Below are 25441 nucleotides of genomic sequence, written 5' to 3'. Positions count from 1 at the left end.
TTTAAAGAGGGCATTAAAATAAAAATTAAAAAGTACTTTACATTAGTGTACTATGCTAAGTCACATTTTTGAAATAGAGAATGACATCAAGATATTTCTAGAGATGTTATTAACTTTAATGTTTGTGATACAATTAGTTAAATAAAGCATCATTATTATAACTGAAAAATAAAGAAATGAAAAAACAAAACAAAATGAATAGTACAAAAAGGCATATTATTATTTTATTTTTATCATTTAAAAAAAAACTTTTTTAAATTGTAACGTGAGGAACATTACAGAAATTTTAAGAAACAGTAAAAGTGATTCAACTGGAAAACGTGGGGAAAAAAGGAGGTTTTTGTTTCAGTTACCAGAAAAAAGTGGTCCCAAATGCGGAGTTTTCTCTACAATGCTGAAGTGATTTATAAATTTAGAAATTACAGTAATAAAACATTTTGAGAAAATTCTTTCAAAATTATATCTATTCCGTAACCAATCTGGATTATATGCAAGTACGGCAAAAATCCAAAAAACTAATTTGTATCTTAGGAAGGGAACATGAATCATGTTATTTAATAAAACACATTTTAGTAACGTAGAAACATAAAAGAAAAATTTGAAAAATAGATAACGTACAGTGCTTACCTGAGCCATGTCATCAAGGCAATTAAAAATATATTTTCTGGCTTCTTTTGATTTAATATTTGTCTCAGCTTCATGTTCCTCAGGAGTCTAAATAAAAAAATTTTTAAGGAAATTAGTTTTATTTCTAAGCTAAGTCCTAATGTAAAGGCGCCACTCTAAAAGCATCAAAATATTTAATTTCTCATTTCAAAAAGACATTGTTACCTTAAGTCTCCAGAAAGGATAGTTGCTATCTGTTTCACGATAAAAAAATCGAGTAGTTTTTGTTGCATTGTTTAGCATATGTTCTGCCGGCAAACCCTGAGTCTGACTGATGTACCTTATCTGAAACAAGATTTTCAGTTCATAAAGATATATAAAAAAGTTATGAGTTCATAAAGTAATAAAACAAACTTGATGCAATTTTAATATTAAGAATTTTACAGAAATAATAATATATTATGTACAATTATTCCTTTCACGGTTTGATATATTGTTATAAATCATTAATTGAAAGCATTCCAGTTAATTTAATTATTTATTTGAAAATATGTATTGTTCAGTTTTTTACAAACTTTTTATTGATCAAAATTAAAAAGGACTGTATTGCATCAAACAAAGTTGGAATATGTGTAACAAAAATTCAATCAAAATAATCAAATTTATTAAAATTAAAAAATATATTAAAAAGAAGAAAAATTGTGCATTTGATTTGTTAGAACACAAAATTTATCAGGAAGGAACTGCAAAACAGTCATGATGAACGAGATTAATCTCTAGGGGCAACAGAAATACTAAATAGGATTTCTGCTGCCTTTGTTACTCATACATACAGAGATAAATAGTTTGAGTAATTCTTAAGTAGGGATTTAAGAACTATTCAAATTTAATGAAACAGTGAACAATAGACAAATAAATACAACAAACTATAATGCTAAAAAACAATGCATGAAAGAAGCATCATCATTAATTTAAAAGATTGGCTTCTTCTGACTATCTCTATCAAGACAAACAAGTAAACTTTTGCTCATAAATTGTAAAAACTATCTGAAATGTGCAACTACTCATTATGACTGCTCATGACAGAATTGCAAAAAAACAGATTTAAGTAAATTTTTCAAAAGTTTGGAGCTGTTACTTAACACTCACATGTGATCAAATTTTTCCATTAATGTAAAAGGGAGGAAAGGTTTTCACACAAGAATTACCTGATCATACTCCGAAGAACCCGGATAGAGGGGCCACCCGAGGAACAGCTCAGCTATGACACATCCTAAGGACCACATGTCAATAGCTTCACAGAATGGAAGACCTAATATAATTTCTGGTGCTCTGCAAAGAAAAAGGCAGCTTATAAGTACATACCTACAAATAACAGAACATCTCATACACAATATAGGTGGATATTGTTTAGGCTCGTTATTTGGGCAATCAAGGGGGTCCATTCGTCCTAATCCCCTGGATTTTAGAAACACAATGAAATTTTATACAGATTTGGCATTTTTGTACATATTTTGTTTTTTTTCCCATTAAATGTAAACCCTTTCCACCCCCCCCCCCCTTATGCCAAGAAAATTTTGAAATGCCGGGCCTGGGAATGATTAACAACTTATAGCAACCTTCCCTACATGATGTTCCACGTTTAACAACTTTCAAACCATGTTAAAAACTGGTAATTTATACTAATCTTCAAAAAAATTAAATTTCATATTTTCATACTAATTTTCTATGCTTAGTTTTATCTTTTGCAGATCTCGCAACCAGGGTATGGTATTTAATTTCAACTACTAAAAAATAATAGAAAAAAATGTCTATAGAATAATCTAATAAAACAAAGTTACTGCACATCTTTAAACAGAAAATTGGGGTATTATAATAAAAATTCATAATTATTTAACAACAGCTTTACTTAGAATATTTATTTTGCAAACTCCTATGTTTAAATCAACAAAACCATATTCTCAATATCAACAACTAGTTGAATTTTATAAGAAGTCAAGAAATGTATTTAAAATATTCTTAATTTATTTAACACTAATTTTCAAAAGCACATATAATGAAACAAAAAGCTCAAAAAAAGCATAATAGCATAACAGTTTTAAGATTGAATATGAAATAATTTTACAGCTATCTTTTCTTTATTATTTGCTTATATTATGAGGGAGGGCTTTAGAATATGTGGCACACTTGAGAAACAGAATGCAAATGAAAGGGGAGAAAATTGCTCTTCAAGAGGGAATTCCAAGAAAACATTTCAGAGTAATAGGTAATTTCAGCAAAATATTTTTAGCTGAACACAAAACTTTGTTAGTTAATCACATCATTTATGACTTGTCACAATTTTTTTGAATGCAAGGAACACCAAGCAACAGAAAAACATTAGAAATACTTCAATATAAAAGACTAAAATATGGGTGTAACAGCTATAATGCTATACTAAGCACAAAATTCACATCTGCAGAGGAGCTCGAATTGAGAAAATGCCCTTTAAAGTTTTTTGTCTCTATACATTTGATTCAGATTTCACTTTTTTCAGAGTTTCTAAAAAAAATATCTTGTGGCAATAACTTTATTTTGATAAAAAAGTGCAGACATGTCTTTTGTGCTTAGCAAGGCAGTATACATTTGAACATGAGAAATTAGTAGAGCAGGAAATTGTTTTTATGTTTAGGGGGGAAAACTTACCTGTAATAACGACTTTGAAGATATGTAGAACATACAGCCTTGGACACATGACTGGCTGATCCAAAATCAATTACTTTCACCCGAAAGGGTTGTCGTACAGGATCTACCAACATTATATTTTCTGGTTTCAAGTCTGCATGTATGAGGCCCAATTGCTGCAATAAAAGTTTTATTGAAATCAAAATTATAAAGCATAAAACATATGATTACATAAAAACATATGGTAAAAGTTGCATCTCTACAAAATAAAATTAAACAATTTAAGTTTTAAACTATCCAAAAAAGGTACTTAATCGGTCACTGCACCAACTTAAAGGGAAATTATAGAGCATTGAATAACAAATTTGACAAAACATTAAAGGGGTTGGTTTGGCTATATTGGGAAGTTTCAATTCACACAAAACTTATGTTTTAAATCAACTCTTTGATTAATAAATTGTGGTTAATTCAGTACTTAGTTTAGATTAACAGAAATTGCATTAATCTTTTAGATTTAATTATTTAAATACCAAATTTAAGCAATATGTAATTATCTGATAATGCAATTTTCCGTTATAAGTCATCACCATTGCACCGATCGAGATTACAGATGGGAACAATAAGAAAAAATCTAAGAAATTTGGGTGGAAAAAGAGTTATTTTTACTGGGTGGAGGGGGGGATTGAAAATTGCAAAATTTTCCAATGTATTTAGAAAGCTATAACATTTACATTCCAAATGTTTTTTTATTTTTGTTTAAATACTTTTTCAAGTTCAATATTCCAAATGAAAACATTAACTTTGATAATGCAAGCTGCATGATAATTTAATTTCTTTATGCACCAAAAGTTTTTTTTTCACCATAGCTTTGAAAATTAAAGAAATTTTATGTCTCTAATTGAAATAGAACAATATAAAATCATGCTGGGTTTTAAATGCTTAAAAAATAATACAATACCACAAGAGAACTGGATGGATTAAAAGCCCTGGCAAAACATGAAGTGTTTAGTACCAATTTTACAGGAAAGCCAAACAAGGGCGCTCATATAGGGGGGCAAGGAGGGGCTCAAGCCCCCCCCCCCTGGAAATTAGAACTTCCTTGCTTTTAATACTTCTTTCTTGTGGCAAAGATATAAAAATATTTCTTCTACAGCCATTAATGAATAAATAATTAAAAATGTCAAATTTTAATGACTCTAATCTGTCCTGAAATCTGCCTCCATGGGGAAAATATCCTGCTAAATCATAGTTAAAATTTCTGAGTCCCCCCCCCCCCCCTTACAATTTTGCATATGGGCACCCACGAAGCCAAAAGACAAATACGGATTGGACATTTCTTCACAGAAAATTGTTATATGATTGAACTAGGCGTGTTCTAACTTACTTTGTAGCATGATAGCTAAATGGTTTGAAAGAAGAGAGGCATTTACAAATACCAGAGAGGGGAAACTTTTAATTATTTTACAAGTCTGTTATGATTTTATGGGCAGCATCATTTCAACATAAAAAGTAATGTACAGAGAAATACTTATAAATCACTCCTTCATGAAGGATATCAAGAAAACAGACAACATGACAAGACGCTGACCTTAGAGTTTTAGAAGAGCTGTCAATACTTGTTGTAGAATGGGACGGATGAATTTTAAAGAAAGTGGACTGAACTTATTCTGCTTCAGGAAGTCATATAAATTTTGCTCCAGCATCTCAAACACCAAGCAGGTATGGTTCTTGTGTGTGAAGCACTCATAAGCACGGACAAAAGTTATACTGTAAATGAAAACGAACAAAAATGCATTTAGTCAAAACAGTAAAATTATACATTTTGAGAATTACAAGAATAAAAAAAATAACAATTTGAAAACTTCAGAATTGAACATTATTTTAACTTTTAGATTGTTATACTTTATAAATAGATTTTGTGAAACATAAGTAATCAGTAGAATAACATTTCACATTTGGCACAAAATGCAGTAATTAAGCAAAAAGACGAATTAAAAACTCAGTATGTTAATGAGTTTATATATACACTCATTTAACCAAGTAGCATCTGACTGAGAAATAAATAAAAATTGAAAAAGTGTTTATCCTCATTGAACAAGAGACAGGCTCTATGAATATTTAAGTCAGTATAACCGATATTTTTGACTTTATATGAAAATAGCTCCCTTTTTTTTTCTTTTTTGAGGCAAAGTACCTTTTTGGAACTATTTTCCCTAAGAACCCCCCCCCCCCCTCCCTTTTAAGTAAGAGTGATTAATAACTAAAGCAAAGTAAAAATAAAACTATTTAACTGTAAAGCAGGGAAGCCACATAATATAACAAAAATTTCAAAATCAATAAACCTTTAATTATTTGTGAAGTGACTGCAAAATTTCGCACCTGTGAAAACTTCACGGCTTCCGATAGCACTGCAATACACATTTTGTAAATCACTTCTATAAGATACTATATTTTATCTTCCTTAATCAAATGGGTATATTTATTAAGTCAGGTTGAACATTTTGTTTCTCCCTCTTTAAAATTTATTTTTCAATTAATCACACAAAATATTAAATCACAATAGTTTCAATATCATGGCAGTAAATTGGGCTGGTCCCAGGTAAAAGATTCTAAGGAAAAGGCTCTCGCATTATATTTAATGCAATATTAAACATTTTAAATCCGATTTTTCAGTAGCGGAATGTTTTTTAGGGGAACCAATGCATTACAACCATAAATATTTTGATCTTAATCCCCCACTTAATATTAAAATCGTTTCAAAATTCAAATGTGATGCCTAAACTCAAATCATGGTTTAAAATGTTATAACAATTTGATTTATCATAGCAAAAACAATATATTAACTAAATCTCAAAACTAGGTAATATTCTTTTTTGCAATCATTTTGCAGTTTCCAGTTCAAAAGACAACACATAGTTCTCTCACCTCATCAGCATTTTCTTGACTAAGCCTATGCAAAATGCTAACTTCAATCTGCCCTTGTCTAGCATAAGAAGGATGATTCTTCAATATTTTAATAGCCACTATTTCATTGGTCCCTTTCTTCCAGCACTTTACAACCTATATTGAATAAAATAAAACAATGATAATAGCACTTCAGACACAAAAAACTATAGTTACAATTAAATAAATAGAAGTCACAAAAGTCTAATACGCATAAAAGCTAATTAATATAACTACCTCTCAAATGAACATCTTAAGCCTTCTAGAATAATGGAACATAGCGAGCTCATAGAATGAAAGGGGCTCGTCTCAAAGTAACTACTTTTTGGAGAATCTACTTAGACATTTTCAAATTTTTTGAAATCCTTGAACTGGCTCTAATAATTATTATAATTAGCAAAACTTCATTAAGGTGTACACATAGTTTATAAGGCAAGCTAAAACGTGTTTAACAAAGGAACTTCTAAAAGATGCAAGTTTTGAAATTTACCCCTTCATTTTACCTGTGGAATATGTGTCCCTGAAGTTCAAAATTTATTTCATAAGATGCCTAACAAATACTTTATAAATTATATGTTTTCAATGTGTTTGATACTTCATCATCATCACTGACTTGACAACTCATTTAGGGGTGTGGTCTTTTCCATCAGTTTCTTGAAGTTGAATCTATTTTCTGCCTGACTTTTCTAATTTGAGGATTCTATAGTTTTAAAGTCTCCTTGCAAACAATCCAGCGATCTAATTTTTCTCCTCGGAGGTTTGCCAGTTGGGTATTGCATTTAGGATCTAAAGTGGGATGGAATTGGGGGATATGTGGGTATCATATTTTGAAATTTAATGCATTTTACTATGTCTCTATCTCAATAGTATCTGCACAGTTCAAAGTTATAGCTTTTTCTCTGAACTCTTTTTATTTCCTCTCCCTCAAAAATACCAAGTAAAATTTTTCTTTTGAGACATCAGAATCTTAATATTAGCAAAAACAATTAATTAATGTTAAAAACAACACCGTAATTTTATCTTAAAAACATAACAAATTCTTTCAACACAACTTCACATCGCATTCACACTTTCATACTTCTACCTTTGTTCAAGATTACTATTTAACTGAAGATTAAAAGTAAGTAATGTCATTCGTTATCCAAATATTTCTGAGTTGAATAATAACCTAATCAAATATTAGAAAATAGCTGTAACTTTGTATCTTTAAAGGATCATATTTTCAGATATGCCTCATCCATTTACACAAAATCTACTGAAGCGCTTTTTAACACATTATTTATGCCGCCATTTAATTCTTTTAGTTTTAAGAGCACAAAGCTTCTGGTATTTAAAGGGTTATAAAAGCACACTTTAAAACATGTTCTTGAAAGTAAAACTGATTAAACTGAAAGATTAATCATAGTTAATAGAATGAAATCTAAAATATGAAATAAAATAAGATTGCTTACTTGTCCAAATGTTCCTCTACCAAGAAATTCAAGCACTTCATACTGATTGTTGATGGAATAAAGGACTTCATGCTGCACAAGCTGATAGTCCCCTTCACTTCCGGATGAGCTATTCTTTGTGGTATTCTGGTTCCCGTTGTTGTTAGTTGAGTTCTTAAAGGAACTGGTGTTCGAACTGTGCTTGTGGTGGTAGTGGTGCCTCTGAGAGCTGTGATGGTGACTATGATCACCGCCTCTCTTCTGCGGCACTGTCTGTACTTGAGGCTGGGTCTGAGCATCGGACTGGCGATGCTGCTGTTGCTGTTGGGTCCTCTGATTATGTGATTGGTTGTCGACGACCAAGTGGACAACGGGAACTGAATCCAGTTCATTGGACTTTCGCTTCACCCCATATCTTGCCTAAAAAAAGAAAAGACAAACCTTTAAAGTTTACTATATTACAAAACAATTGGCATCATTTCTGACAATTTTATACTATGTTACATGTAGATAAATGTCTCCATTTAATCTGTTTTTCTTTTGTACAACTATATTGATTAATTACAAACAGATACAAGAACATTTGAGATTTCATTTGAAGAAAATCTAGATTCCATTCAATATTTTCACTTAAAAATATATTTCACAGAATCTGGTAACACTAAAGAAACTTTATAAAGATGAACATGATCAATGCTTCAAAGGCAATGAAACAATAAAACATCATGGTTAAAGGCAGGAATTGTTGTACTGACAGAATAGAAAAAGGGTTAATTATATTTAATACTGTAGTTGTTTCCCCATAGCGATGCCATGCTAAGAATTTAAAGGAAGTTCATTGAATAAATGAAAATCCCCCTGTCCCTTTTGATGTAAAATAATCATTTTCTTAAACTAAAATGTGTACACACCCTTTAAAAAATTTTTGCAATTCGAAATATTTTGCCAAATTTAAAAAAAACATTAAATTGCATTAACAGTTGCTTCAAAAGCCTTAAATATACTAGTCTTTGCAGTAATTGGCTCTTAAAAAGCTATGGTTAGGAGTTTCTGCACAGATACGACAAAAATAGCTTAGTAAAATGCGATTAATAAATTTCTAAGTAATACAGAAAACATCTTCCTTATTTTGATGAAGAGACTTTGGTGCGCTTTTATTTTGTTGACACAAATCTAACAGAATCTGCCTTTTGGGAAATAACATCTTCTTAATTTCAGACATTTAAAAGTGTGTAAACCCAAAAACAATATTTTTTATCTATAGTCAATAGCTGAATGTGTAAGTCAATTTTGACAGCAGAAGATTTTTTTTTTTTTAATAACCAGGTGAAGGAGGCATAAAAGCAAGATTTTCCTAATATAAATCGCACATAATTATTTTATAAACATTACATTTTAAGATAATTTAAAATGCACATGGATAAATATAATAAGTTGAATTTTTATATGACCATTTATATTGGATAATAATATTTAATTTTTCTAGATTTATTTACTGAATGCTTCAATCATACTACAAATAAATTGAAATATATTTTTGTGAAAAAGAATTAGATATAAATATTTTACGTGCATTTCATTTTTAAGAATTGGTGTCTTAAAAGAACATTAAAGTAGAAAAGGTTAAATTTTTACATGAACATTCATGTAAGGTCAGATTAGCTTTCCATTATCGAGCAAAAACACACACTCAATAGCGAAATTAAATTTTAGTAATCTGTTTTAATAAACTGGTAAATAGTTAAATGCTGCATTTCTTATGTATAAAAGTTGCATCTACATTATTATTAAGAAAAAACGGTAACTGTCGCAGAAACCACTTTAAATGCTTAACATTTCTGTAATTCAGAGCCAGAAGGACCTAAGCCACATAATGGTAATTTTAAAGGAGCGAAGAAAAATATTTTCCTGGCACATGATACAGATGGTACACACGTTTTTTTTAACCCAGGTAAAAAATTGAAAAGGTTTTTTTTAAAGAGTTACATTTACATGGCTCGATGTGGAATAAATTTTAACATACAATGCTCTAATAAACGGAAAATTGCTACTTTTGGACTTAATTTTTGGCTCTGAGGTAAAACGCTTTAGCACTCAAGTTTTCATATCCTTAGCACTTTACACAAAAAATAGCAGGATACTATTTTTTTTCTGAGAAAAAGTTTTTTTAAATATTTCGCAGTCATAATACCTCAAAAAAATTGAGACCTAAATACGTAGGCGGATTTACGGGGGTGCCAGGGAGGTGTGCCGCATCCTCAACATTTTTGGCTGGATTTACAAAGAAAATTTAAATGAAATATATTTTATCGGGAGAAAATATATATTTCTCCTCAGGAGTTCTGTAAAAAAATATTTCCTTTTCTACAGCCACAATGCAAGTTAATTTCTTTAAAATTTCAGTTTCTGCTTTTGAAAGTATTTTTTACAGTACAGTAGAAGACCATTATAATGCCAACCTATATAATGCAAAATTCTCTATAAACCGCACAACTTTTCAGATGTAAACAATAGGTTTTGAAGTTTAAAAAATACCTCTGTTTTGCTTTGCAAACATAAAAATTGTTAGGCAGAATAAATTTTGAAACAGTTTTCCATCTTAATCCAAAGCTTTTAAATGAAAATTAGTACTCACAGTAAACAGAAAATACCAGATGGCTCTTGCAAATGCAACTGTTATGCAAACCATGAAGCTAGCAGAAGTGCAGTATATTGCACTTTCTTTTAATTGTGAAACATATTTATTTGTGAATAACTAATTGTAATATTGGTGTTTTAATACTCATTGAAAATAAAACTCATTCTGAAGTGCTAATATATGGACATATTCTGAACATTAGTTTCAAAATTTGTGAAATGATCTATATAACGCAAAAACCTGTATAACGCCTGGTCCCTGGGTGTCCGTTATAATGATCTTCTACTGTATTTAAACCTTAGAACTCACAAAATAAAAATTTTGGAAAAATTTTAAAGAGTGAGGACACAGTTTGAAAAATGTGGTAGCAAGCTATTTTCATCTGTGGATTTTTTCCCAATGTGCTACAATATACTTTTATTACAATTGATAAATTTTATGAAGTGATTAATCTGAAACAACAACTAACCACCCTTATTTCCTTATCTGCTGCGAATGGGAGTAGCAAAAATATATCACATACAAAAGTTCAATATGTCTTGTGGGGGAGGGAGGAATAAACTTTAATTGGAAGTCTGCTTGGCCGTTTTTGGAAATAATACATATAGCATGAGTAAGTTTTGTTTCTATGTGCATGGAATTTTTAGAAGATATATACTGAAAATAAAAGGTGGGGGGGCCCTAAAATGAGACTTAGCTTCCCTTAACTTCAGAGGTTAATCGGGCCTTGACCATAGCTAATAAAGTCAAAGAATATGACTATTGTAATATACTTTCTAAAAATCGTTATAAAGTCCTTACACATTATTCCAGTAAACAGTGCAATAAAACCACTCTGAAATCAACTAGAAACCAATATTTCCACTATAAAATTTCAAAATTTTCCTGAAGGAAGATCCCCCCCCCCCCCCAGCACTGTCACTGAGTTCCGCTACTAAAAATAGTGGCTTTAGTTGCCTTTAATATGAAAAATAATCTCCAAAATCGTTACCAGATACAGAAAGTAGTTTCTAAAATAGTCTTTTTTTTTTTTAAATAGCATTTGCCATGAAGTGGGATAGACCTACATGTGGGCAAATTTTCTCTAAACAACCTTTGAAAAGGAAAACTTCAAAAGACATTTTTCAAACTATAGCCCAATCCTGAGTAAACATTAGAGAAATCAGTACTGACACATTCAAGTACAATTTATCATTGTCTAATTGTTAATTAAAGACAACAGTAAAAAAAGACTGACTGAATATTTAAAAAAAAGAGCTTGAAGTGCTCATTCATGATATTTTCAATCGAAAGAAAATTAGCTCTACTAGTTGCAAAAAAATGAATGAATAGTATGGATGCAAGAAATTTTAAAACAAAAAACAGTAAAAAAAGAAGAGTGGAAACAAACTTTTTTTCGGAAATCGCGATTACAAAAACTAATCCTTTTACAAAAATCACACTCACGAAAACGATACCTTTACGAAAATCGCAAACGGTAAAAACGAAACTTTTTTTATACAAAAATATAAACATCACATTTCAGGTCGTGAATGTTTTATTACTTAATTTTCCCACTTTTTAAAACCATTGTTTTAAAAATTAAACACGGTCAAACTTTTCCTATTTTCCCTGGTAACTAAGGGGTAAACTTAAGAGGTTTTTCATTTCCTTTTTTTTTACAATTTTTTCTCCTAGAGGGGAAAAAACTAACTTTTTTAAGTATTTTAATTACATTTACTAAAATAGTCGCCGTTTTTAATAACTGATTGCAGATTAGTTGCTTTTTGCCCATATTTTGACTTAAATAGTCGTTTTTGCCGTCAAAATAGTAGCTTTAGTCGCCATTGGCAGCGCTGTATCCCCCTCCCCCCAGATCCCGTCTTGTTGCAGCCCCAGAATTCACAGCCTAAATCTGCCTCATGCCTAAATAGATAAAATTACTAATAACCACTTGGTGACAATTATTCAATTTTGTTAAAGCACACCTGTGCTTAGCATGGCAATATTTGTGATTTCTTTGTATGTAAATTTAATTAGATCTGTTCACATAATAACTCACTTATTCAATCATACTTCAATATAGTAGTCCTTTGTTTTACGCTGGTTCATTTTACGCGGTTTCGATTATATGCGGTTTAAGATTTGACACCTTTATTTTATTTTATGCGGATAAGTTTTGGTTTTAGGTGGATGCGACAATGCAGACAGATAAAAATTTTTCCTCTTTCAAAACCCAAACTCCTAAAGAATGCAGATTACGCGTAATCAACTGCATTTTGGCATGCTAATAATCAAGCTTGGGTCTACTGGAGCCTTTTTTTTGTGATTGGTTCCAGAGCTCTTTCCAGAAGTAAAGTTATTCAACTCACACAGTTCAGAATTTATTAGAAGAAGAGCTTTTAGGAGTGACAAAGGAGGCCAAAACCAACAAGGATACCGACAACGGTGACGCACAACCAAAAAAGGTTCACATTGAAAATTTTGAGACATTCCTAGACAATAGAATGATCTTCCTGATTTGTTTGTGAAGGAAGATTCGATCATGGAAATGACCCAAGTGGTCATAGATGCGTTAATGCTCTGTAAAGAATTACAGAGAAAAATTCTTAATGACTGCCAAAAAGACTATCATAGCCAGCTCCTCTTTATAAACCGAACACGAAATTTATTTATGTTTTCTTTATACATGTTGTGCATAAAAGTCGATATAAGTACACATTAAACTTATTATATAATTAGTCATCACTAGAATGAAGTATTTTGTTATCTACGGAACCAAACCCCTATTTTAACACTAGTATTAGGTCTCAATTTACGCAGCATTTCCGTGGAACGTAACCGTAACCCCCGCGTAAAACAAGGGTCTACTATACTTAACTAAATGAAGCCACAGCTTGCTGTAAATTATTGAGTTTCATTTTGCTTCAGTTTATTTTTGCGGTTAAATATATTGGACTGAAAAACTTTAATTTACCATTTACTAGAAAGTGTTTATATAAAACAGAATAAGAAAATTGCAGTTATAATTATGCGTTATTTTTAAAATAGCATGTTTCTAAAGGTTATTCCCAAACTAATTTATGTTTCACTAATTAGTTTTCACTAAAAAAAAGAAAACTAGAACAAAGCGAGCTAATAAATTTTATGTTTGCTTCAAAGAAGCTTCATTCAAAACTTTAGTTATAATTAATATTACTATTAATGTTTAAAGGCAACAAATTTTATAACAATGAGTTTCATATTTTTTCATTAAATAGGAAAATTGCACAAAATTTACCGTTTTTCACACACAACTTTTTTTGAAAGAAACAATACGGTTAAACGAAGGTACGAGATTTAAGTAAGATCATCCACTAGCTATTAAAAAAAATTTATCAACATTGGTTCAATTAGAAAGGCATTATGAACTAACAAGCAAAAAAAAAAAAAAAAAAAAAACCCACATATGGTATGGCCTAACAAATGCCATCTTGTTGATGTCAGCTCAAAATAAGTTTAAGGACGACTAAAACAAAAATTAAACTAAAAAACCAGAGGAAAATTTCAAGTATGCAATACTCTGCACACAGAAAATAGAAAGATTTAAAAGCATTTTTCACATTTATACACCTAAAAATCAAAACATTACGAATTAATATTTCTAAATACCGATTAATTATTCTGTATTTACAAGGGAATTTACTATTTCTTCCCTAGATTCCTTTATTTTTTAGTTTGAGAAAAAAAAAAGTCTTTGCTACCCTCATTTTAAGACTACTTCGCTACAAAGTTTTTTTTTTTTTTTTTCCAGTTAAAAAAAAAAAAAAACGAAAAAAATAGGTTTGTACAATCACTCAGTTTGCTCAGTATTATTTATTATTTTGGAATTTAAAAATTTGGTAACAAACCAAAAGCCGATGCAAAAAGATTGTGGAACAAAGACATAACAACGTGTTATAACTACGAAGTCTTCCTTCCAAGTGCAAGCGATGGGATTTAAAAAAAATGACAGAAAAAACTGCGATTTTAGCTGATCAAAAGCTAATCAATACAACTTTCAACATTCAGATTTAAAAAAAAAAATCATTTCCCGTTTTAATAAACTAATAGAAAAATATTTTATTAAATGGCGCCATTTTATTTTCTTTTACTCGCGGAGATGACTTGGACAAATAAATAAAACAATATTTAGTTTAATGATAGCAAATGACAAATAAAATAAACATAGTAGAAAGTTTTAATCCAACCATAAAGGTATACTAAAATAATTGAGGCATATGTTTGACTCAATAATATTTATTCGTTCTCCATGAAAGGAAACGTACACGTTTTTCGCCATTTTTAAATCCCTTTGAAAGAAATTTATTTTTTTAAGGGCATTTAAACCATTAAAGATATTTTCCGGAGGAAAAATAATGAAATAAAACTTACTATTGGCTTGTAAATTACATGCATTATTGCTGTGGTATATGAGCACCCAGAAACTTGCAGTTTTTCTACTGTTCACGACCACGAGCTCAAACTATTTACAACTCTGAAAAATGAGTAATGGTTCGGGGGACACGGTGGTAACTATAGGATAACCTAGCCCCGCCCCTAGTCTTCTTCTCAATTTATTTAATTAAATTTTATAAAGCGCCAAAGATCCTATTTTCCCGAAAAAGTAATGTCCGAAAGAAAACTTACCATAATTTTATGAACTGGAGGCATAATCACTGTGGTAACACCCAGAAAATTTAATTGACTTTAAGTATTCAACCCTCAGCTATAGTTCGGGAGTAGAAATAACGCATTGAAGACAAGATATCTTCACTTCAATGCATTGCTTATACTGACCAATGGGGTGAACGACCAACAAATGGGGGCCATCGATGGAAATCCTCCCACCCCATTGGATACAGTAAAAAAAGTCACTTTTTAAAATCAGTTAATTAATTTGTTTAAGTATGAAAGCAATAACCCATGAGAAAACTCAAATAAGGAATTAAGGAAAGGGATTACCACTGGCTTGTGTTGGAGAAATATCAGAGGCCAATTCTATTGAAAATTAGTTTTAGCGCTATCTAAGGGAATGCTATTATTTTCCATGTAACCAATAAAAAAGAAAACAAATTAAAAGCTTAGTCTTTATCGAAGATATTTCTTTTTAAAAAAAATCGGAAGGTATTTACCGTTTTGCCAAATGTTGCAAAAGTGAGAGCCCATTATTTGTGGGTTCCAAAGTGCCTAAGCTCAAAAAAACAGGTAGCACAGCCCAATAATCCGAAAAGTGTTCTCATCTCTTTTTTTTTTTTTTTCAAACGAAACAGAAATGTCTGAGAATAAAATAAAACCAAGGCACTAGCAGTCCTTGGTTTTTATTTTTATTATTTTGGTTTTTAGCAGTATGTTAGTCTCCATGAAACGCCTATTCTGACCGATCGTCCGATAGAAGAATTTATCCAGAAAAGATAACATAAGCGATTGATGAGCAAAAAAGAACTAAAGCTTACATTGGTGATTATTGAAATGAATTATTAATATTTTCTAAACTAGCAAGGCTGAATTGAAATACTTATGATAAAAGATACTTGGGTGCTTCAAAAAATAAAAAAAAAATTATGTGCTAGCAGAGACACTAGCATATGAAAATGCATGTATGAATGATACTTGGGACTCCAATCTTGTTTAATTCTAAAATTTTGCTATGATCCGAATTTGAGAACATTTTCTCTCTAACCGGAGAGTTACTTTTGGCTGGAAGACAAGCAACGAATAACTAGAGATTGTGACTGCAAAATCATATATAAACAGCGATGTTTTAAAAGATATCGCCGGTTGCTATGTTATTCGCGCATCTACTTCCATGAAAACCTTGTCTTACTATTGCAAATTTTCAATAAAATAACACTGAATGAATTATACTCCGAGATAATATTTATCTCAGCCAGCGTTTTAATGTGAAAACAAGAAAAAGTAACGGTGCACTTGCGCTATTACTTTTTATGCGGCGCGACCAAAACGTGATGCAAGGAATTCGCGGATCACTATTTTAATCAAGCTACAATAGAAGTGTGAACATTTAGGGTGGAAAACGAACCTCCAGACATCAAGTAAATTTCTGCTACAAACTAAAAGTCTGATTTTCGATCACAACAAGCAGGGGAAAAAAATGTTTTTAAGTTTCGGATTCGGGTTTGAAAAACTAAGTTTTGCCAGAAAATAAATCTCTGTGTTCACCTTCTAGACAGTAAGGTATTGGGAATGTTTAAAATGCTGCTCCGCTTACGGAATGAAGAAAACAATATTTCAAAAATAAATGATTCGGTTTGCAGGAAGATTGTCAGTCATTTTATACTGCAGATGAAAGTTCAACAAATCTGGTGAAGGTTTCAGTTCTCTTTGTATAAAGTGTCTAACACGAGTATTTTCGGAAAACCGACAAATGAATAGTTAATTTAAAACGAATAGTATCCCTTCTTTTGTTTTTTAACAAGAGCTTAAAAAAACACTACAGTCGAGCGCCGATTATAGTATCTGAACCTAGTTTAGATAGTCGGACAAGCAACATACATTAGGACATCTGAGAATGTGAAAAGGTTTGAAATGCATATTTTTGCTGCAGTAAATTTGTTACTATCAAATTCCTACACAATTTATCCAGGTTAGGATTTGGCTCTTAAAACTCTCCGAGTGTTTTAACTGTCAGAATGGAAACTTCCCTCACTTTTGTGGAGTTTTTTCTGAAAAACCTGTTAAAGTCAAGACTTTATTTTTGAATTAGCGACTTTCTATATAAATCTAATAAAAGTTATGCTTTCCTTTGAAACAGATGCAAAAATGAACTATTAATCATTTTAAAATCAAAACTTCAATATTCAATCTTTAATGCTTCTTTCCCACAAATACAACAAATCTTTAAGTACTCGCTTCATATGCAAATATACATGCTCATTCTAGTCACCACACAGTGCCAGATCTTTTTTCTCAGTCGGGGCAAATCTGAAAACTGTCGCCTTTCTTCCTTCAAGTTTTTACGTTAAATTTCAAAAAAAAAAAAGAACTTAGAAATAGGGTGAATTTGCAGCCTCGTTGTTTAAGGACCCCAGCTTGCTTCCCCCAACATCCAGCACTGAAGACACAGTGGCTAAAAAACATGTTAACTACTTACCACAGAAGTTAATGCATAAGTTAGCATTTTTCCAGGTTGGTTGACATGATTTCCCAGATTTTTGACAAAATTATTGATTTTCCCTAACTTTTGATCAAAACATTGAATTTTTTGATCAAAATAAAAATTTTTCACGATTCCACTTTTTCTATGCCTTTCTTGACCCATGGGAACCCTTTATCTGCTGTCTTGCTCTTTATTTCCTGCTTCTACTACATTTACTGGGCAAGCTAGAAATAGTTTTTCACATTTTATTTGGCGTAAATGGTTCAATTCTTCCTGACTTTCCCTGTTAATGTAAGCTTGCCCGAAGCTCCAAATATGCTGCTCTTATTCAGTGTTTGTGCTCAGCATTGCCAGAAAAATGACATAAAAACAAATTTAAGATATGATGAGTGCCTTGGGCTAAAATGAAAAATTGGCAAAAAAAATTTAAAACCAATTTTATGTGAAAGGGGAGTTTACGCTTCCAGAACAGCAATATGGAACAGGGTTGGCCGGATTGGACCCAATTGGGTTGGACCCAATGGGTTTTTTTGAAAAAACCCATTTAAAAAAACCCATTATTTAGCCCACTTTTGGGTTTTTTTAAATTTTCTGAGAACTTTTTTTAAAAAAATAATTAATTTAAATACTTTTACAATTTAAACTTCTTTTTTATTTCTTCTTCACAATAGGCAATGGACATAAAAAATGAATTTTGAACTTTAATAGTATTTCTTAACTCTTAAGGGCATTAAAAAATGCTTCAAAGATTTTAAATAAATATATTTAACTTTTTTCCTTCAACTGGTCAATAAGGAACTCAAATTACCTTGACTAAGTCCTGTCACGTCAGATTTTCTCAATATTTGCAGATTGTACAAAGGATACTACTTTAGCTAAAAGGCTCTCATGTGAATTATTTTCTGCAAACCAACACGTCACAAAACTCGAATAAACAAGGTATATTTTTTAGAAATTAACAGGTTTTACAAATGGTCGGACAGAAAACGGAATAGGATGTACAGTATTTTCATTATCTTACGAAAAATTTAATATTTCTTACTCTGTACACAAAAATAGAAAAACAGGCAACATAAAATTCAAAGAAATGTCTTGATTAAGCTGGAATTCAGTAAAAAGGGATTTAAACTACTTGAGGTTCTACAGTAGTTTTGCATAACAAAATGAAATACAATAAAGTAAAATACAAAAAAAAATGTCGAAATTAAAAACGAACAAATAAACAATAGATTTTATTACTCAAGAAGTAACTTTGCCTTAACTGTTGGTAATCATGGAAACTAAAAAAATCTGAAACTTCACCATTCTTGAATTTTGTCGTCTTTTATACCTTTATTCAGAAAACGCTGAATTTTCCAGCTTTTTTTATCAAGACAATTTTTGTGCTTTGTCCATATATTTATGCTACAATATGCTACGAGTACCCCACCTTTCCCCTAAAAAAAGACAAAAAAACCCACATTTCTTTTGAAAACCCAGCTTTGAATGGGTTTTTTGGGTTTTATTTAAAAAAACCCAAAAAACCCTGGGTCCATGGGCTTTTTTAAAAAAACCCGGGTTTTTGCCAACCCTGATATGGAAACAACATTCCGGTGAGCTGGCACTGGTATGTACATATAAATATTGCACTACTCACAAACACTTTACCGTAAGATGTTAAAATTACATTTACGACACTTACAACTAGAGACGTACCGAGCAGCACTTTGGCCAAGTACCGAGTACTCGGTACTTGGCCAAAGTGCTACTTGGTTTTTTTACTCGTACTTTCACTACTCGGCCGAGTTACCAAGTACCAATTATGTTTTAAGAAAAACCACCGACACACATGTGATGAATTTTGAACTTATTGGAATAGTAGTATAGACCTCCTTGTCCATATAATAGTTTTTAAAACTAAATTCCTGCTGAAATTTAATTACCCATTATATATACAATTTTATTTGCATCAAAAATTTTATTTAAAAAAATTTTTTTTTAAGATTAAAAATAAATAAAAGGTATGATTAATCAAGCTGAAATTAAAACAAATTACAGTAAAATCCTTCTAATGCGGACACTAACAGGACAATTTTTTTCTGTCCACAATAGAGAGGTGTCCGCAGGACAGGGGTTTAATAATGTTATTTGCATTGGAACTGGAGAATTAAAAATTGTCCGCCTTTGAGGGGTGTCTGTTAGGAGGGGTTTCACTGTATTCCAATCAATTATAGTTCTAGTCCGCCTAAAAATAAATAATTTTCAAAAGCAGATAAAACAAATGCACAGGAACACTGCAGACACATGTTTCAGCCCCCCCCCCCCCCCCCCCCGTTACAAGGAACGTCTTTTTCAGTGCATAACATGTGAGCTAAAGAATGTAAAGACATTCGGCAAAAAAATCTGACTTTTGTCGGATGCATTTAAATCTACGAGCTCCCATTTTGTGCATTGAAAAAGGAATTCCTTCTAACGCCAAAACACGTGTCTGCAGAGTTTCTGCACTGTGCTTTTAACGTTGTTTTATTTCCTTTTATTTTTTAAGCAAAGATATTTTTGCATTTTTTATAACTATTTTTGTTTGTAGCAAAAATCCATTTTTAATATACAAATTCCATATTTTCTACACTTACCTTTTTTGCGTAATTTTTAATAAATAAGTTTTATTAACTTTGGGGACATTAAAATAAAGATTTATTCCATTGAAGCATTACAAACTTCATTATTCTCAAAATTTAAATTTGACTTATAAATTTTAATTGTAAATGATTGCAGAATATACTGCTTGCTCTTTTTTAATAAATTTTAGTATCTGTCTTGGACAATATTCAATTTTTTGCAACTACTCGGTATTGGCCGAGTATCTGATCAGGATTTAGCCGAGTACCGAGTACTCGGCAAATTGGCCAAGTAGGCCGAGTACCGAGTAGTTACCGAGTACTCGGTACGTCTCTACTTACAACTTTTAGTTACACATCTACCTTTTGGTTGCAAATTCAACATTGACACTTCCCTCAGCAACAAATTCTCTTTAACGACTTTTTTCTCGAAATGGCTGCTGACATTTCACCGTGGTATCTGTATCCCAAACTATACCCAGTATTTACCCCAAATCAGTTTAGTAAAATACCATGTTTCACAAGAAGTGATAGCAAAACTAAACATAAAAGGTTGCCAATTTACAAAGGGGTACCAACATTTGCTACATCCAGTGTTCCTTTATTGTATCACAATTCTATTTGTATTGAATGAAAGTTAGCTGGATGATTTTATTGCTTCTTTGCATTTGATTATGCTTCAGTCAAAGCTTCCACATACATGAAATGTACACAAACACACACACAAAAAAAAACTCACTCTTTCTCAGGCAAGTGTAGATCCAGAGGTCATGATTCTTTTTAAAATGAACAGAAGTTGAAAAACTATAACTGCATTTAGGAAACTTCCATTTTCAGAAATTAAAAAATGGAGATCCCCAATCCCACTGCTTTGCGGCTGGCTACTACAATTGTGACTCCTCATCCCCTTCTGATGGTGATTTATGTACTGAGTTCCTCTAAAATCAGAAGCTGGATTTGTCTTTGTTTTCAGAACATTCCTTTTCCTTAAAATGATTATAGATGGAAATCACAAGATTCAGAAAAGTTGTGTGTGCCTAAAAAGTCACCAAGTGTCATATAAGCAGACAATTTGCATAGCCTGCCCAGCACTAAGCATATGAAGATCAATAGTTTCAATAACCACTTCGAATATCTATATTATCACTTTCCGTGAAATGTCCTATAGCATGAAATAAATAAAGAGGAAACTTAGAAACAATACAAATGCAGTGCCAATGACTGGTATTGATTCCTTTAAACAAAAGAATAAACTTAAATAATAACCTGGTAGGAGGAAGTGTCATGCAACTTTATCGTGGTGGTCCGGATGACATTTGGAATGACTGGAAGCTCGACGGCCGTCGAAGTTTTGATGCTCCTGTTGTGGTTGGAGCTAGTAGACGCAGATGCAGCACTAAATGGCACCACACTGCTGCTGTGAGATTGGTCCAAGACATAGTTGACTGCATTGGACACCCCTTCAGCAGCAAGCAAGTTGCTCGTAGAGGTTACATCACTCACCTGCTGAGGATTTGCATACTCAGCACTGAAAATAAATGCAAGACATGAAAAATTAGCTTGCTTAAGATTTTAATGTCAAGCATATATTTTACCTATTTTCTAGAAGGGTACGTCTACTTTTCTTAGATTGTTGAATACAAGACCTTTCCGGGTTATCCCTCGTACCAGCGGCATTTACATTTTTTATTTAATAAATTAATGCACAAATGGAAAATAGTTTGCCGATAGCTTGCAGGCAGGGCCGATCCTAGCAGGTGTGCAGAGTGTGCACCGCACAAGGGCGGCCAAAGCTAGGGGCGGCCGCAGGCCGCATCATATAGTTCTTTTAATCAAGCAAAATTCCTCAAGAATTTCTCACAAGATGACATAATAAGTGGAATAAATGTGCTGAATTTTAAATGTTCAATTATCAAAGTAAGTGCCAATTTTCCAACAGCATAGCATATTAAGAAAAATGGAATGTTTAGAGAACATTGTGTTGCTCCATTATCTATTAAATATCAACTCTTTATGCATGCTTCATTTGGTTGCAAAAATTGTGACAGAACTGGTAATCATGCATGGATACAGGAGAGGGGCAATGACGAAAATCCCCCCCCCCCCCTCCGAAGCATGAAAGGGTGCCTTCTAAAGGCCACTAATGCTTCACCCAGCCTCCCAATTTTTATTGACCCTAAACAATGAAGACATATTTTGTGTAAAAAAAAATATGCTGATAGGATACTCTCGCAAATATTTCAAACAACAAATTCTGTGTTCAGCAGTCGTGGAGACTGGAGAGGAAAGACAATGGAAAATTGCGACTCCCCTGAGAGTCAAACATGTATAATCAACGAACTAAAATTTTTAATTTTCCCCCTTTACAGCAATTTTTTCTAATTAAAATCACGAATGAACTGCCCGGTTTCAGATCAGGCAGGAGGACAGGACCTGTGCCCCGGGTTACAAATTTTGAGTGTGGCTCCAAAACGAAGATCCAAAAGAATGCCTTGACGAGACTAAAGAAGGCTTCAAACTGCGTTTTTAGGACTTTAATTTCGGAAAATTTCGCTGGTTGAACCACCGATTTTAAGGATCCAATTAAGTTTCTTATTCACCCTTTCTTCCCTAATGTAATCAAACATAACCTAAAAATGATGGCTCCAAAATGTCTTTTCCGGAGACAGCCCTCCCTAACGTCATCAAAAATTGCTCAATGGCACTTTTCGAATTTCTTTTTCGAAATGTTTGCAGTAAAGGGCCCTGAAATCCATTCCCTAACATTACTATCAAAGATAGTCTGAATTAACGTCTCTAGAGAGGCCCCCAATCCCACCCACTCTCACTTAACGTATTCAAAAACAAACTGAAATTGCGTTTTTCAATCATCAGTTTCGAAGAACTTTTGGGGGAAATACCCCGGATCCCCCTTTTCTCCAACGTAATCACTATAGCTCAAAATTTCGTTTTTAGACGGTTCCGTGGAGCCACCAAACCCTTCCTGCCTAAATTAGCTTGAAATTGACTTCAGTTTCAAAAAACAATTCGTGAGGGCACACTGAACCCCCGCTCGCTCTTTGTCCCATCGTTATCAAACAATGCCTAAAATATGATTTTGGGACTTCCATTTCTAAAAAATTCCGAATGGCTTATGTAAATTTTCACGGCTCTAGAGCATCCGGCATCCCCCATCAATCGCCGAGGTGAGGTGGAGTAAAGTCTTAAGTTGTATTTTTCAGATATTAATATCGAAAAATATTCAGAAAGATCCGCTGAATCTTCCCGGTTTAATTAAAGTTCCTAAAGATAGCACAAAATTGTGCTTTTTAGAGCCCCAAAATCCTTTCTTCACAAAAATAACCTAGAATTTATTTTAATTCCGAAAAATATTTCAGTTCGGAATATTTTCCCATTTCCCCTATCGTGTCCAAATCTAGCCAAAAATGTGTTTTTGAAACAATAGTGCCAATAAATCACCAGAGGAAAGATGCCAGACCCCCTAACGTCACCAAAGACAGCATAAATTTGAGTTTTAAACATCAAATTCCAAAACTTTTGATAGGAGACGACGGAATCTTCCTCCCTCCAGCAATTTCAACAAAGATAACCCGAAATTGCCTGTTTAAAACTACTGTTTCAGGAAATTTTCGGGAAGAGCGCAGATACTTCCTAAACTAAGGTCACAAAAAATAGCTGCAATTTGACATCAATTTGGAAATTCAGGAAAGAACTCCAACATTACTTTCCCCTCAAGGTTCGAAAAATTTCCTAAAATTGCAATTTTTGACGTCAATATTGAAAATTTCCCCGTGGACCTTCAATGTTCCCGACTCTTTTGTCCTTGCAAAACAAACACAACCAAAGATTAACTACAGCTACTCTTCATACGCCAATTTCGTATATTTCCCCCCTCCCCTTCCTCTGATGTCACCAAAGACAGACTATAAAATGCGTTTTTACGACTAGTGAATTTCGGTACTTATTACTTTCTTCAAAGATATAAATTGTACCTAAGGCGTTTCTAACTTTTTACATCAATTCATCCTTCTGTTTTTTTTTCTTTTTTTAAATTAGAACTTGATACAGAAATTTGAAGAAAGATTTATGTGGTCATTAAGTATTAGTCAAAACATGCAAATTGCTCTTCAGGGGCGGCACATTAGGTTTTTGCACACGGGCGGCCGACACCCTAGGATCGGCCCTGCTTGCAGGCATAAGTGTGTACATGTGTCAGCCAATAGCTTGCGAGGGAGCGTAAGTGATATCTTACTAATGAGTCTACAACTGGGTCCGAATGGCATTAAATTGATCATGAAATGTGAATCAATCGCATTAATTGATTTATGAGTTAATTTTAGCATTTTTATTTCTTCATTAATGTAAACCTTTCTTTTACCGTGGTCCGCCTTTCCGCTAGCTCGTTTATGGCAGATAACCAGAACTCTACTGTATGGAATTGAGGGCTGTCCAAAAATAATCTCATAGTTTAAGGGGAGGAGGGGGGGTCATGAAATTGCAAGTTTGTGACCAGGGGGAGGGAGTAACATGAAGTGTATTTCGTTTTTTTTTTTAATAAAAATGCTTATTAAATACAGCATGATATGCAGGGTTCGAAAATATGATATTTTCGAAAATATCCTATATTTTGATCCACATCCAATATTTTCAATCAACACAAACTAAAGTCTTCAAAATAGTAAATGCATCTTCAAATCACTCTTTATTTTCTTATATTACAATTGCAATATGTAGACTCAAAATTAATATTTCTTTCATTATTTATATCTAATACAGTGAAACCTGTGTAAGTTGACCACTTGCGGTGCAGTACTATGGTGGTCAACTTAGACAGGTGGTCAACTTATAGAGGGTCGTAATAAACACTTTTTTTTTGTCATTTCTTGTCCCATTATTCATTTTTTAACTGATTGGAATAATTTAAACTCACTTTCATTGTTTAACATTACTTTAAAACAATAAGAAAAATGTTTTTAAAATATTTTTTAGAGATTATTTACCAGAATGACGAGTAAAGTAATATACAAGTTTTAAATTTTTGTGAATCGATCAAAAAAAAAAAAAATGTCTCATTGCTTATTGTTAATATCAAGTAGTTTTTATTGCTTATAAAAACTACTTGATATTAACAATTCCTAAAAATTCATGACAAGTGATAAATGACTCAAATTCTTCATTTGATTTTTTCTAGTACATTTGTAACCATGGTAATCTACTTTTCAACAAAATAACTCCTTATTGAAGTTAGGCTCATTTTCTGGGACTTAACAGTAGCCCAATGTTTTTCGATGGAAACATAAATATTCATAGGTTTTTCTAAAATGTCTGGTTTCTTATTTGAGGCATAACTTATAAAGCTTTTGCTTTTGCCTAGTGGTCAACTTACAGAGGGTTTTTTACAGTACTTCAAACCAAAGCTGGTGTATATTAGTGGTCAAGATAGACA

At 32.2% G+C, this 25441-nt stretch overlaps 1 protein-coding gene across 1 annotated transcript in view; it reads right to left on the bottom strand.

Annotated features, from left to right (window-relative positions):
* Nucleotides 1-25441, bottom strand: part of LOC129230032 (homeodomain-interacting protein kinase 2-like) — a 166797-nt gene that overhangs the window by 19919 nt on the left and 121437 nt on the right. The window contains 9 exon segments of the mRNA XM_054864415.1: nucleotides 628-714; nucleotides 832-951; nucleotides 1815-1938; nucleotides 3292-3446; nucleotides 4848-5030; nucleotides 5032-5037; nucleotides 6196-6330; nucleotides 7665-8063; nucleotides 21262-21523. Coding sequence (XP_054720390.1) covers nucleotides 628-714; nucleotides 832-951; nucleotides 1815-1938; nucleotides 3292-3446; nucleotides 4848-5030; nucleotides 5032-5037; nucleotides 6196-6330; nucleotides 7665-8063; nucleotides 21262-21523 — 1471 coding nt within the window.

The sequence above is a fragment of the Uloborus diversus genome, chromosome 9 (genome assembly GCF_026930045.1).
Source record: "Uloborus diversus isolate 005 chromosome 9, Udiv.v.3.1, whole genome shotgun sequence".
Classification (NCBI taxonomy): Eukaryota; Metazoa; Arthropoda; class Arachnida; order Araneae; family Uloboridae; genus Uloborus; species Uloborus diversus.
Note: the sequence above shows the minus strand (reverse complement) of the source record. Positions and strands in the feature narration are given on the sequence as shown.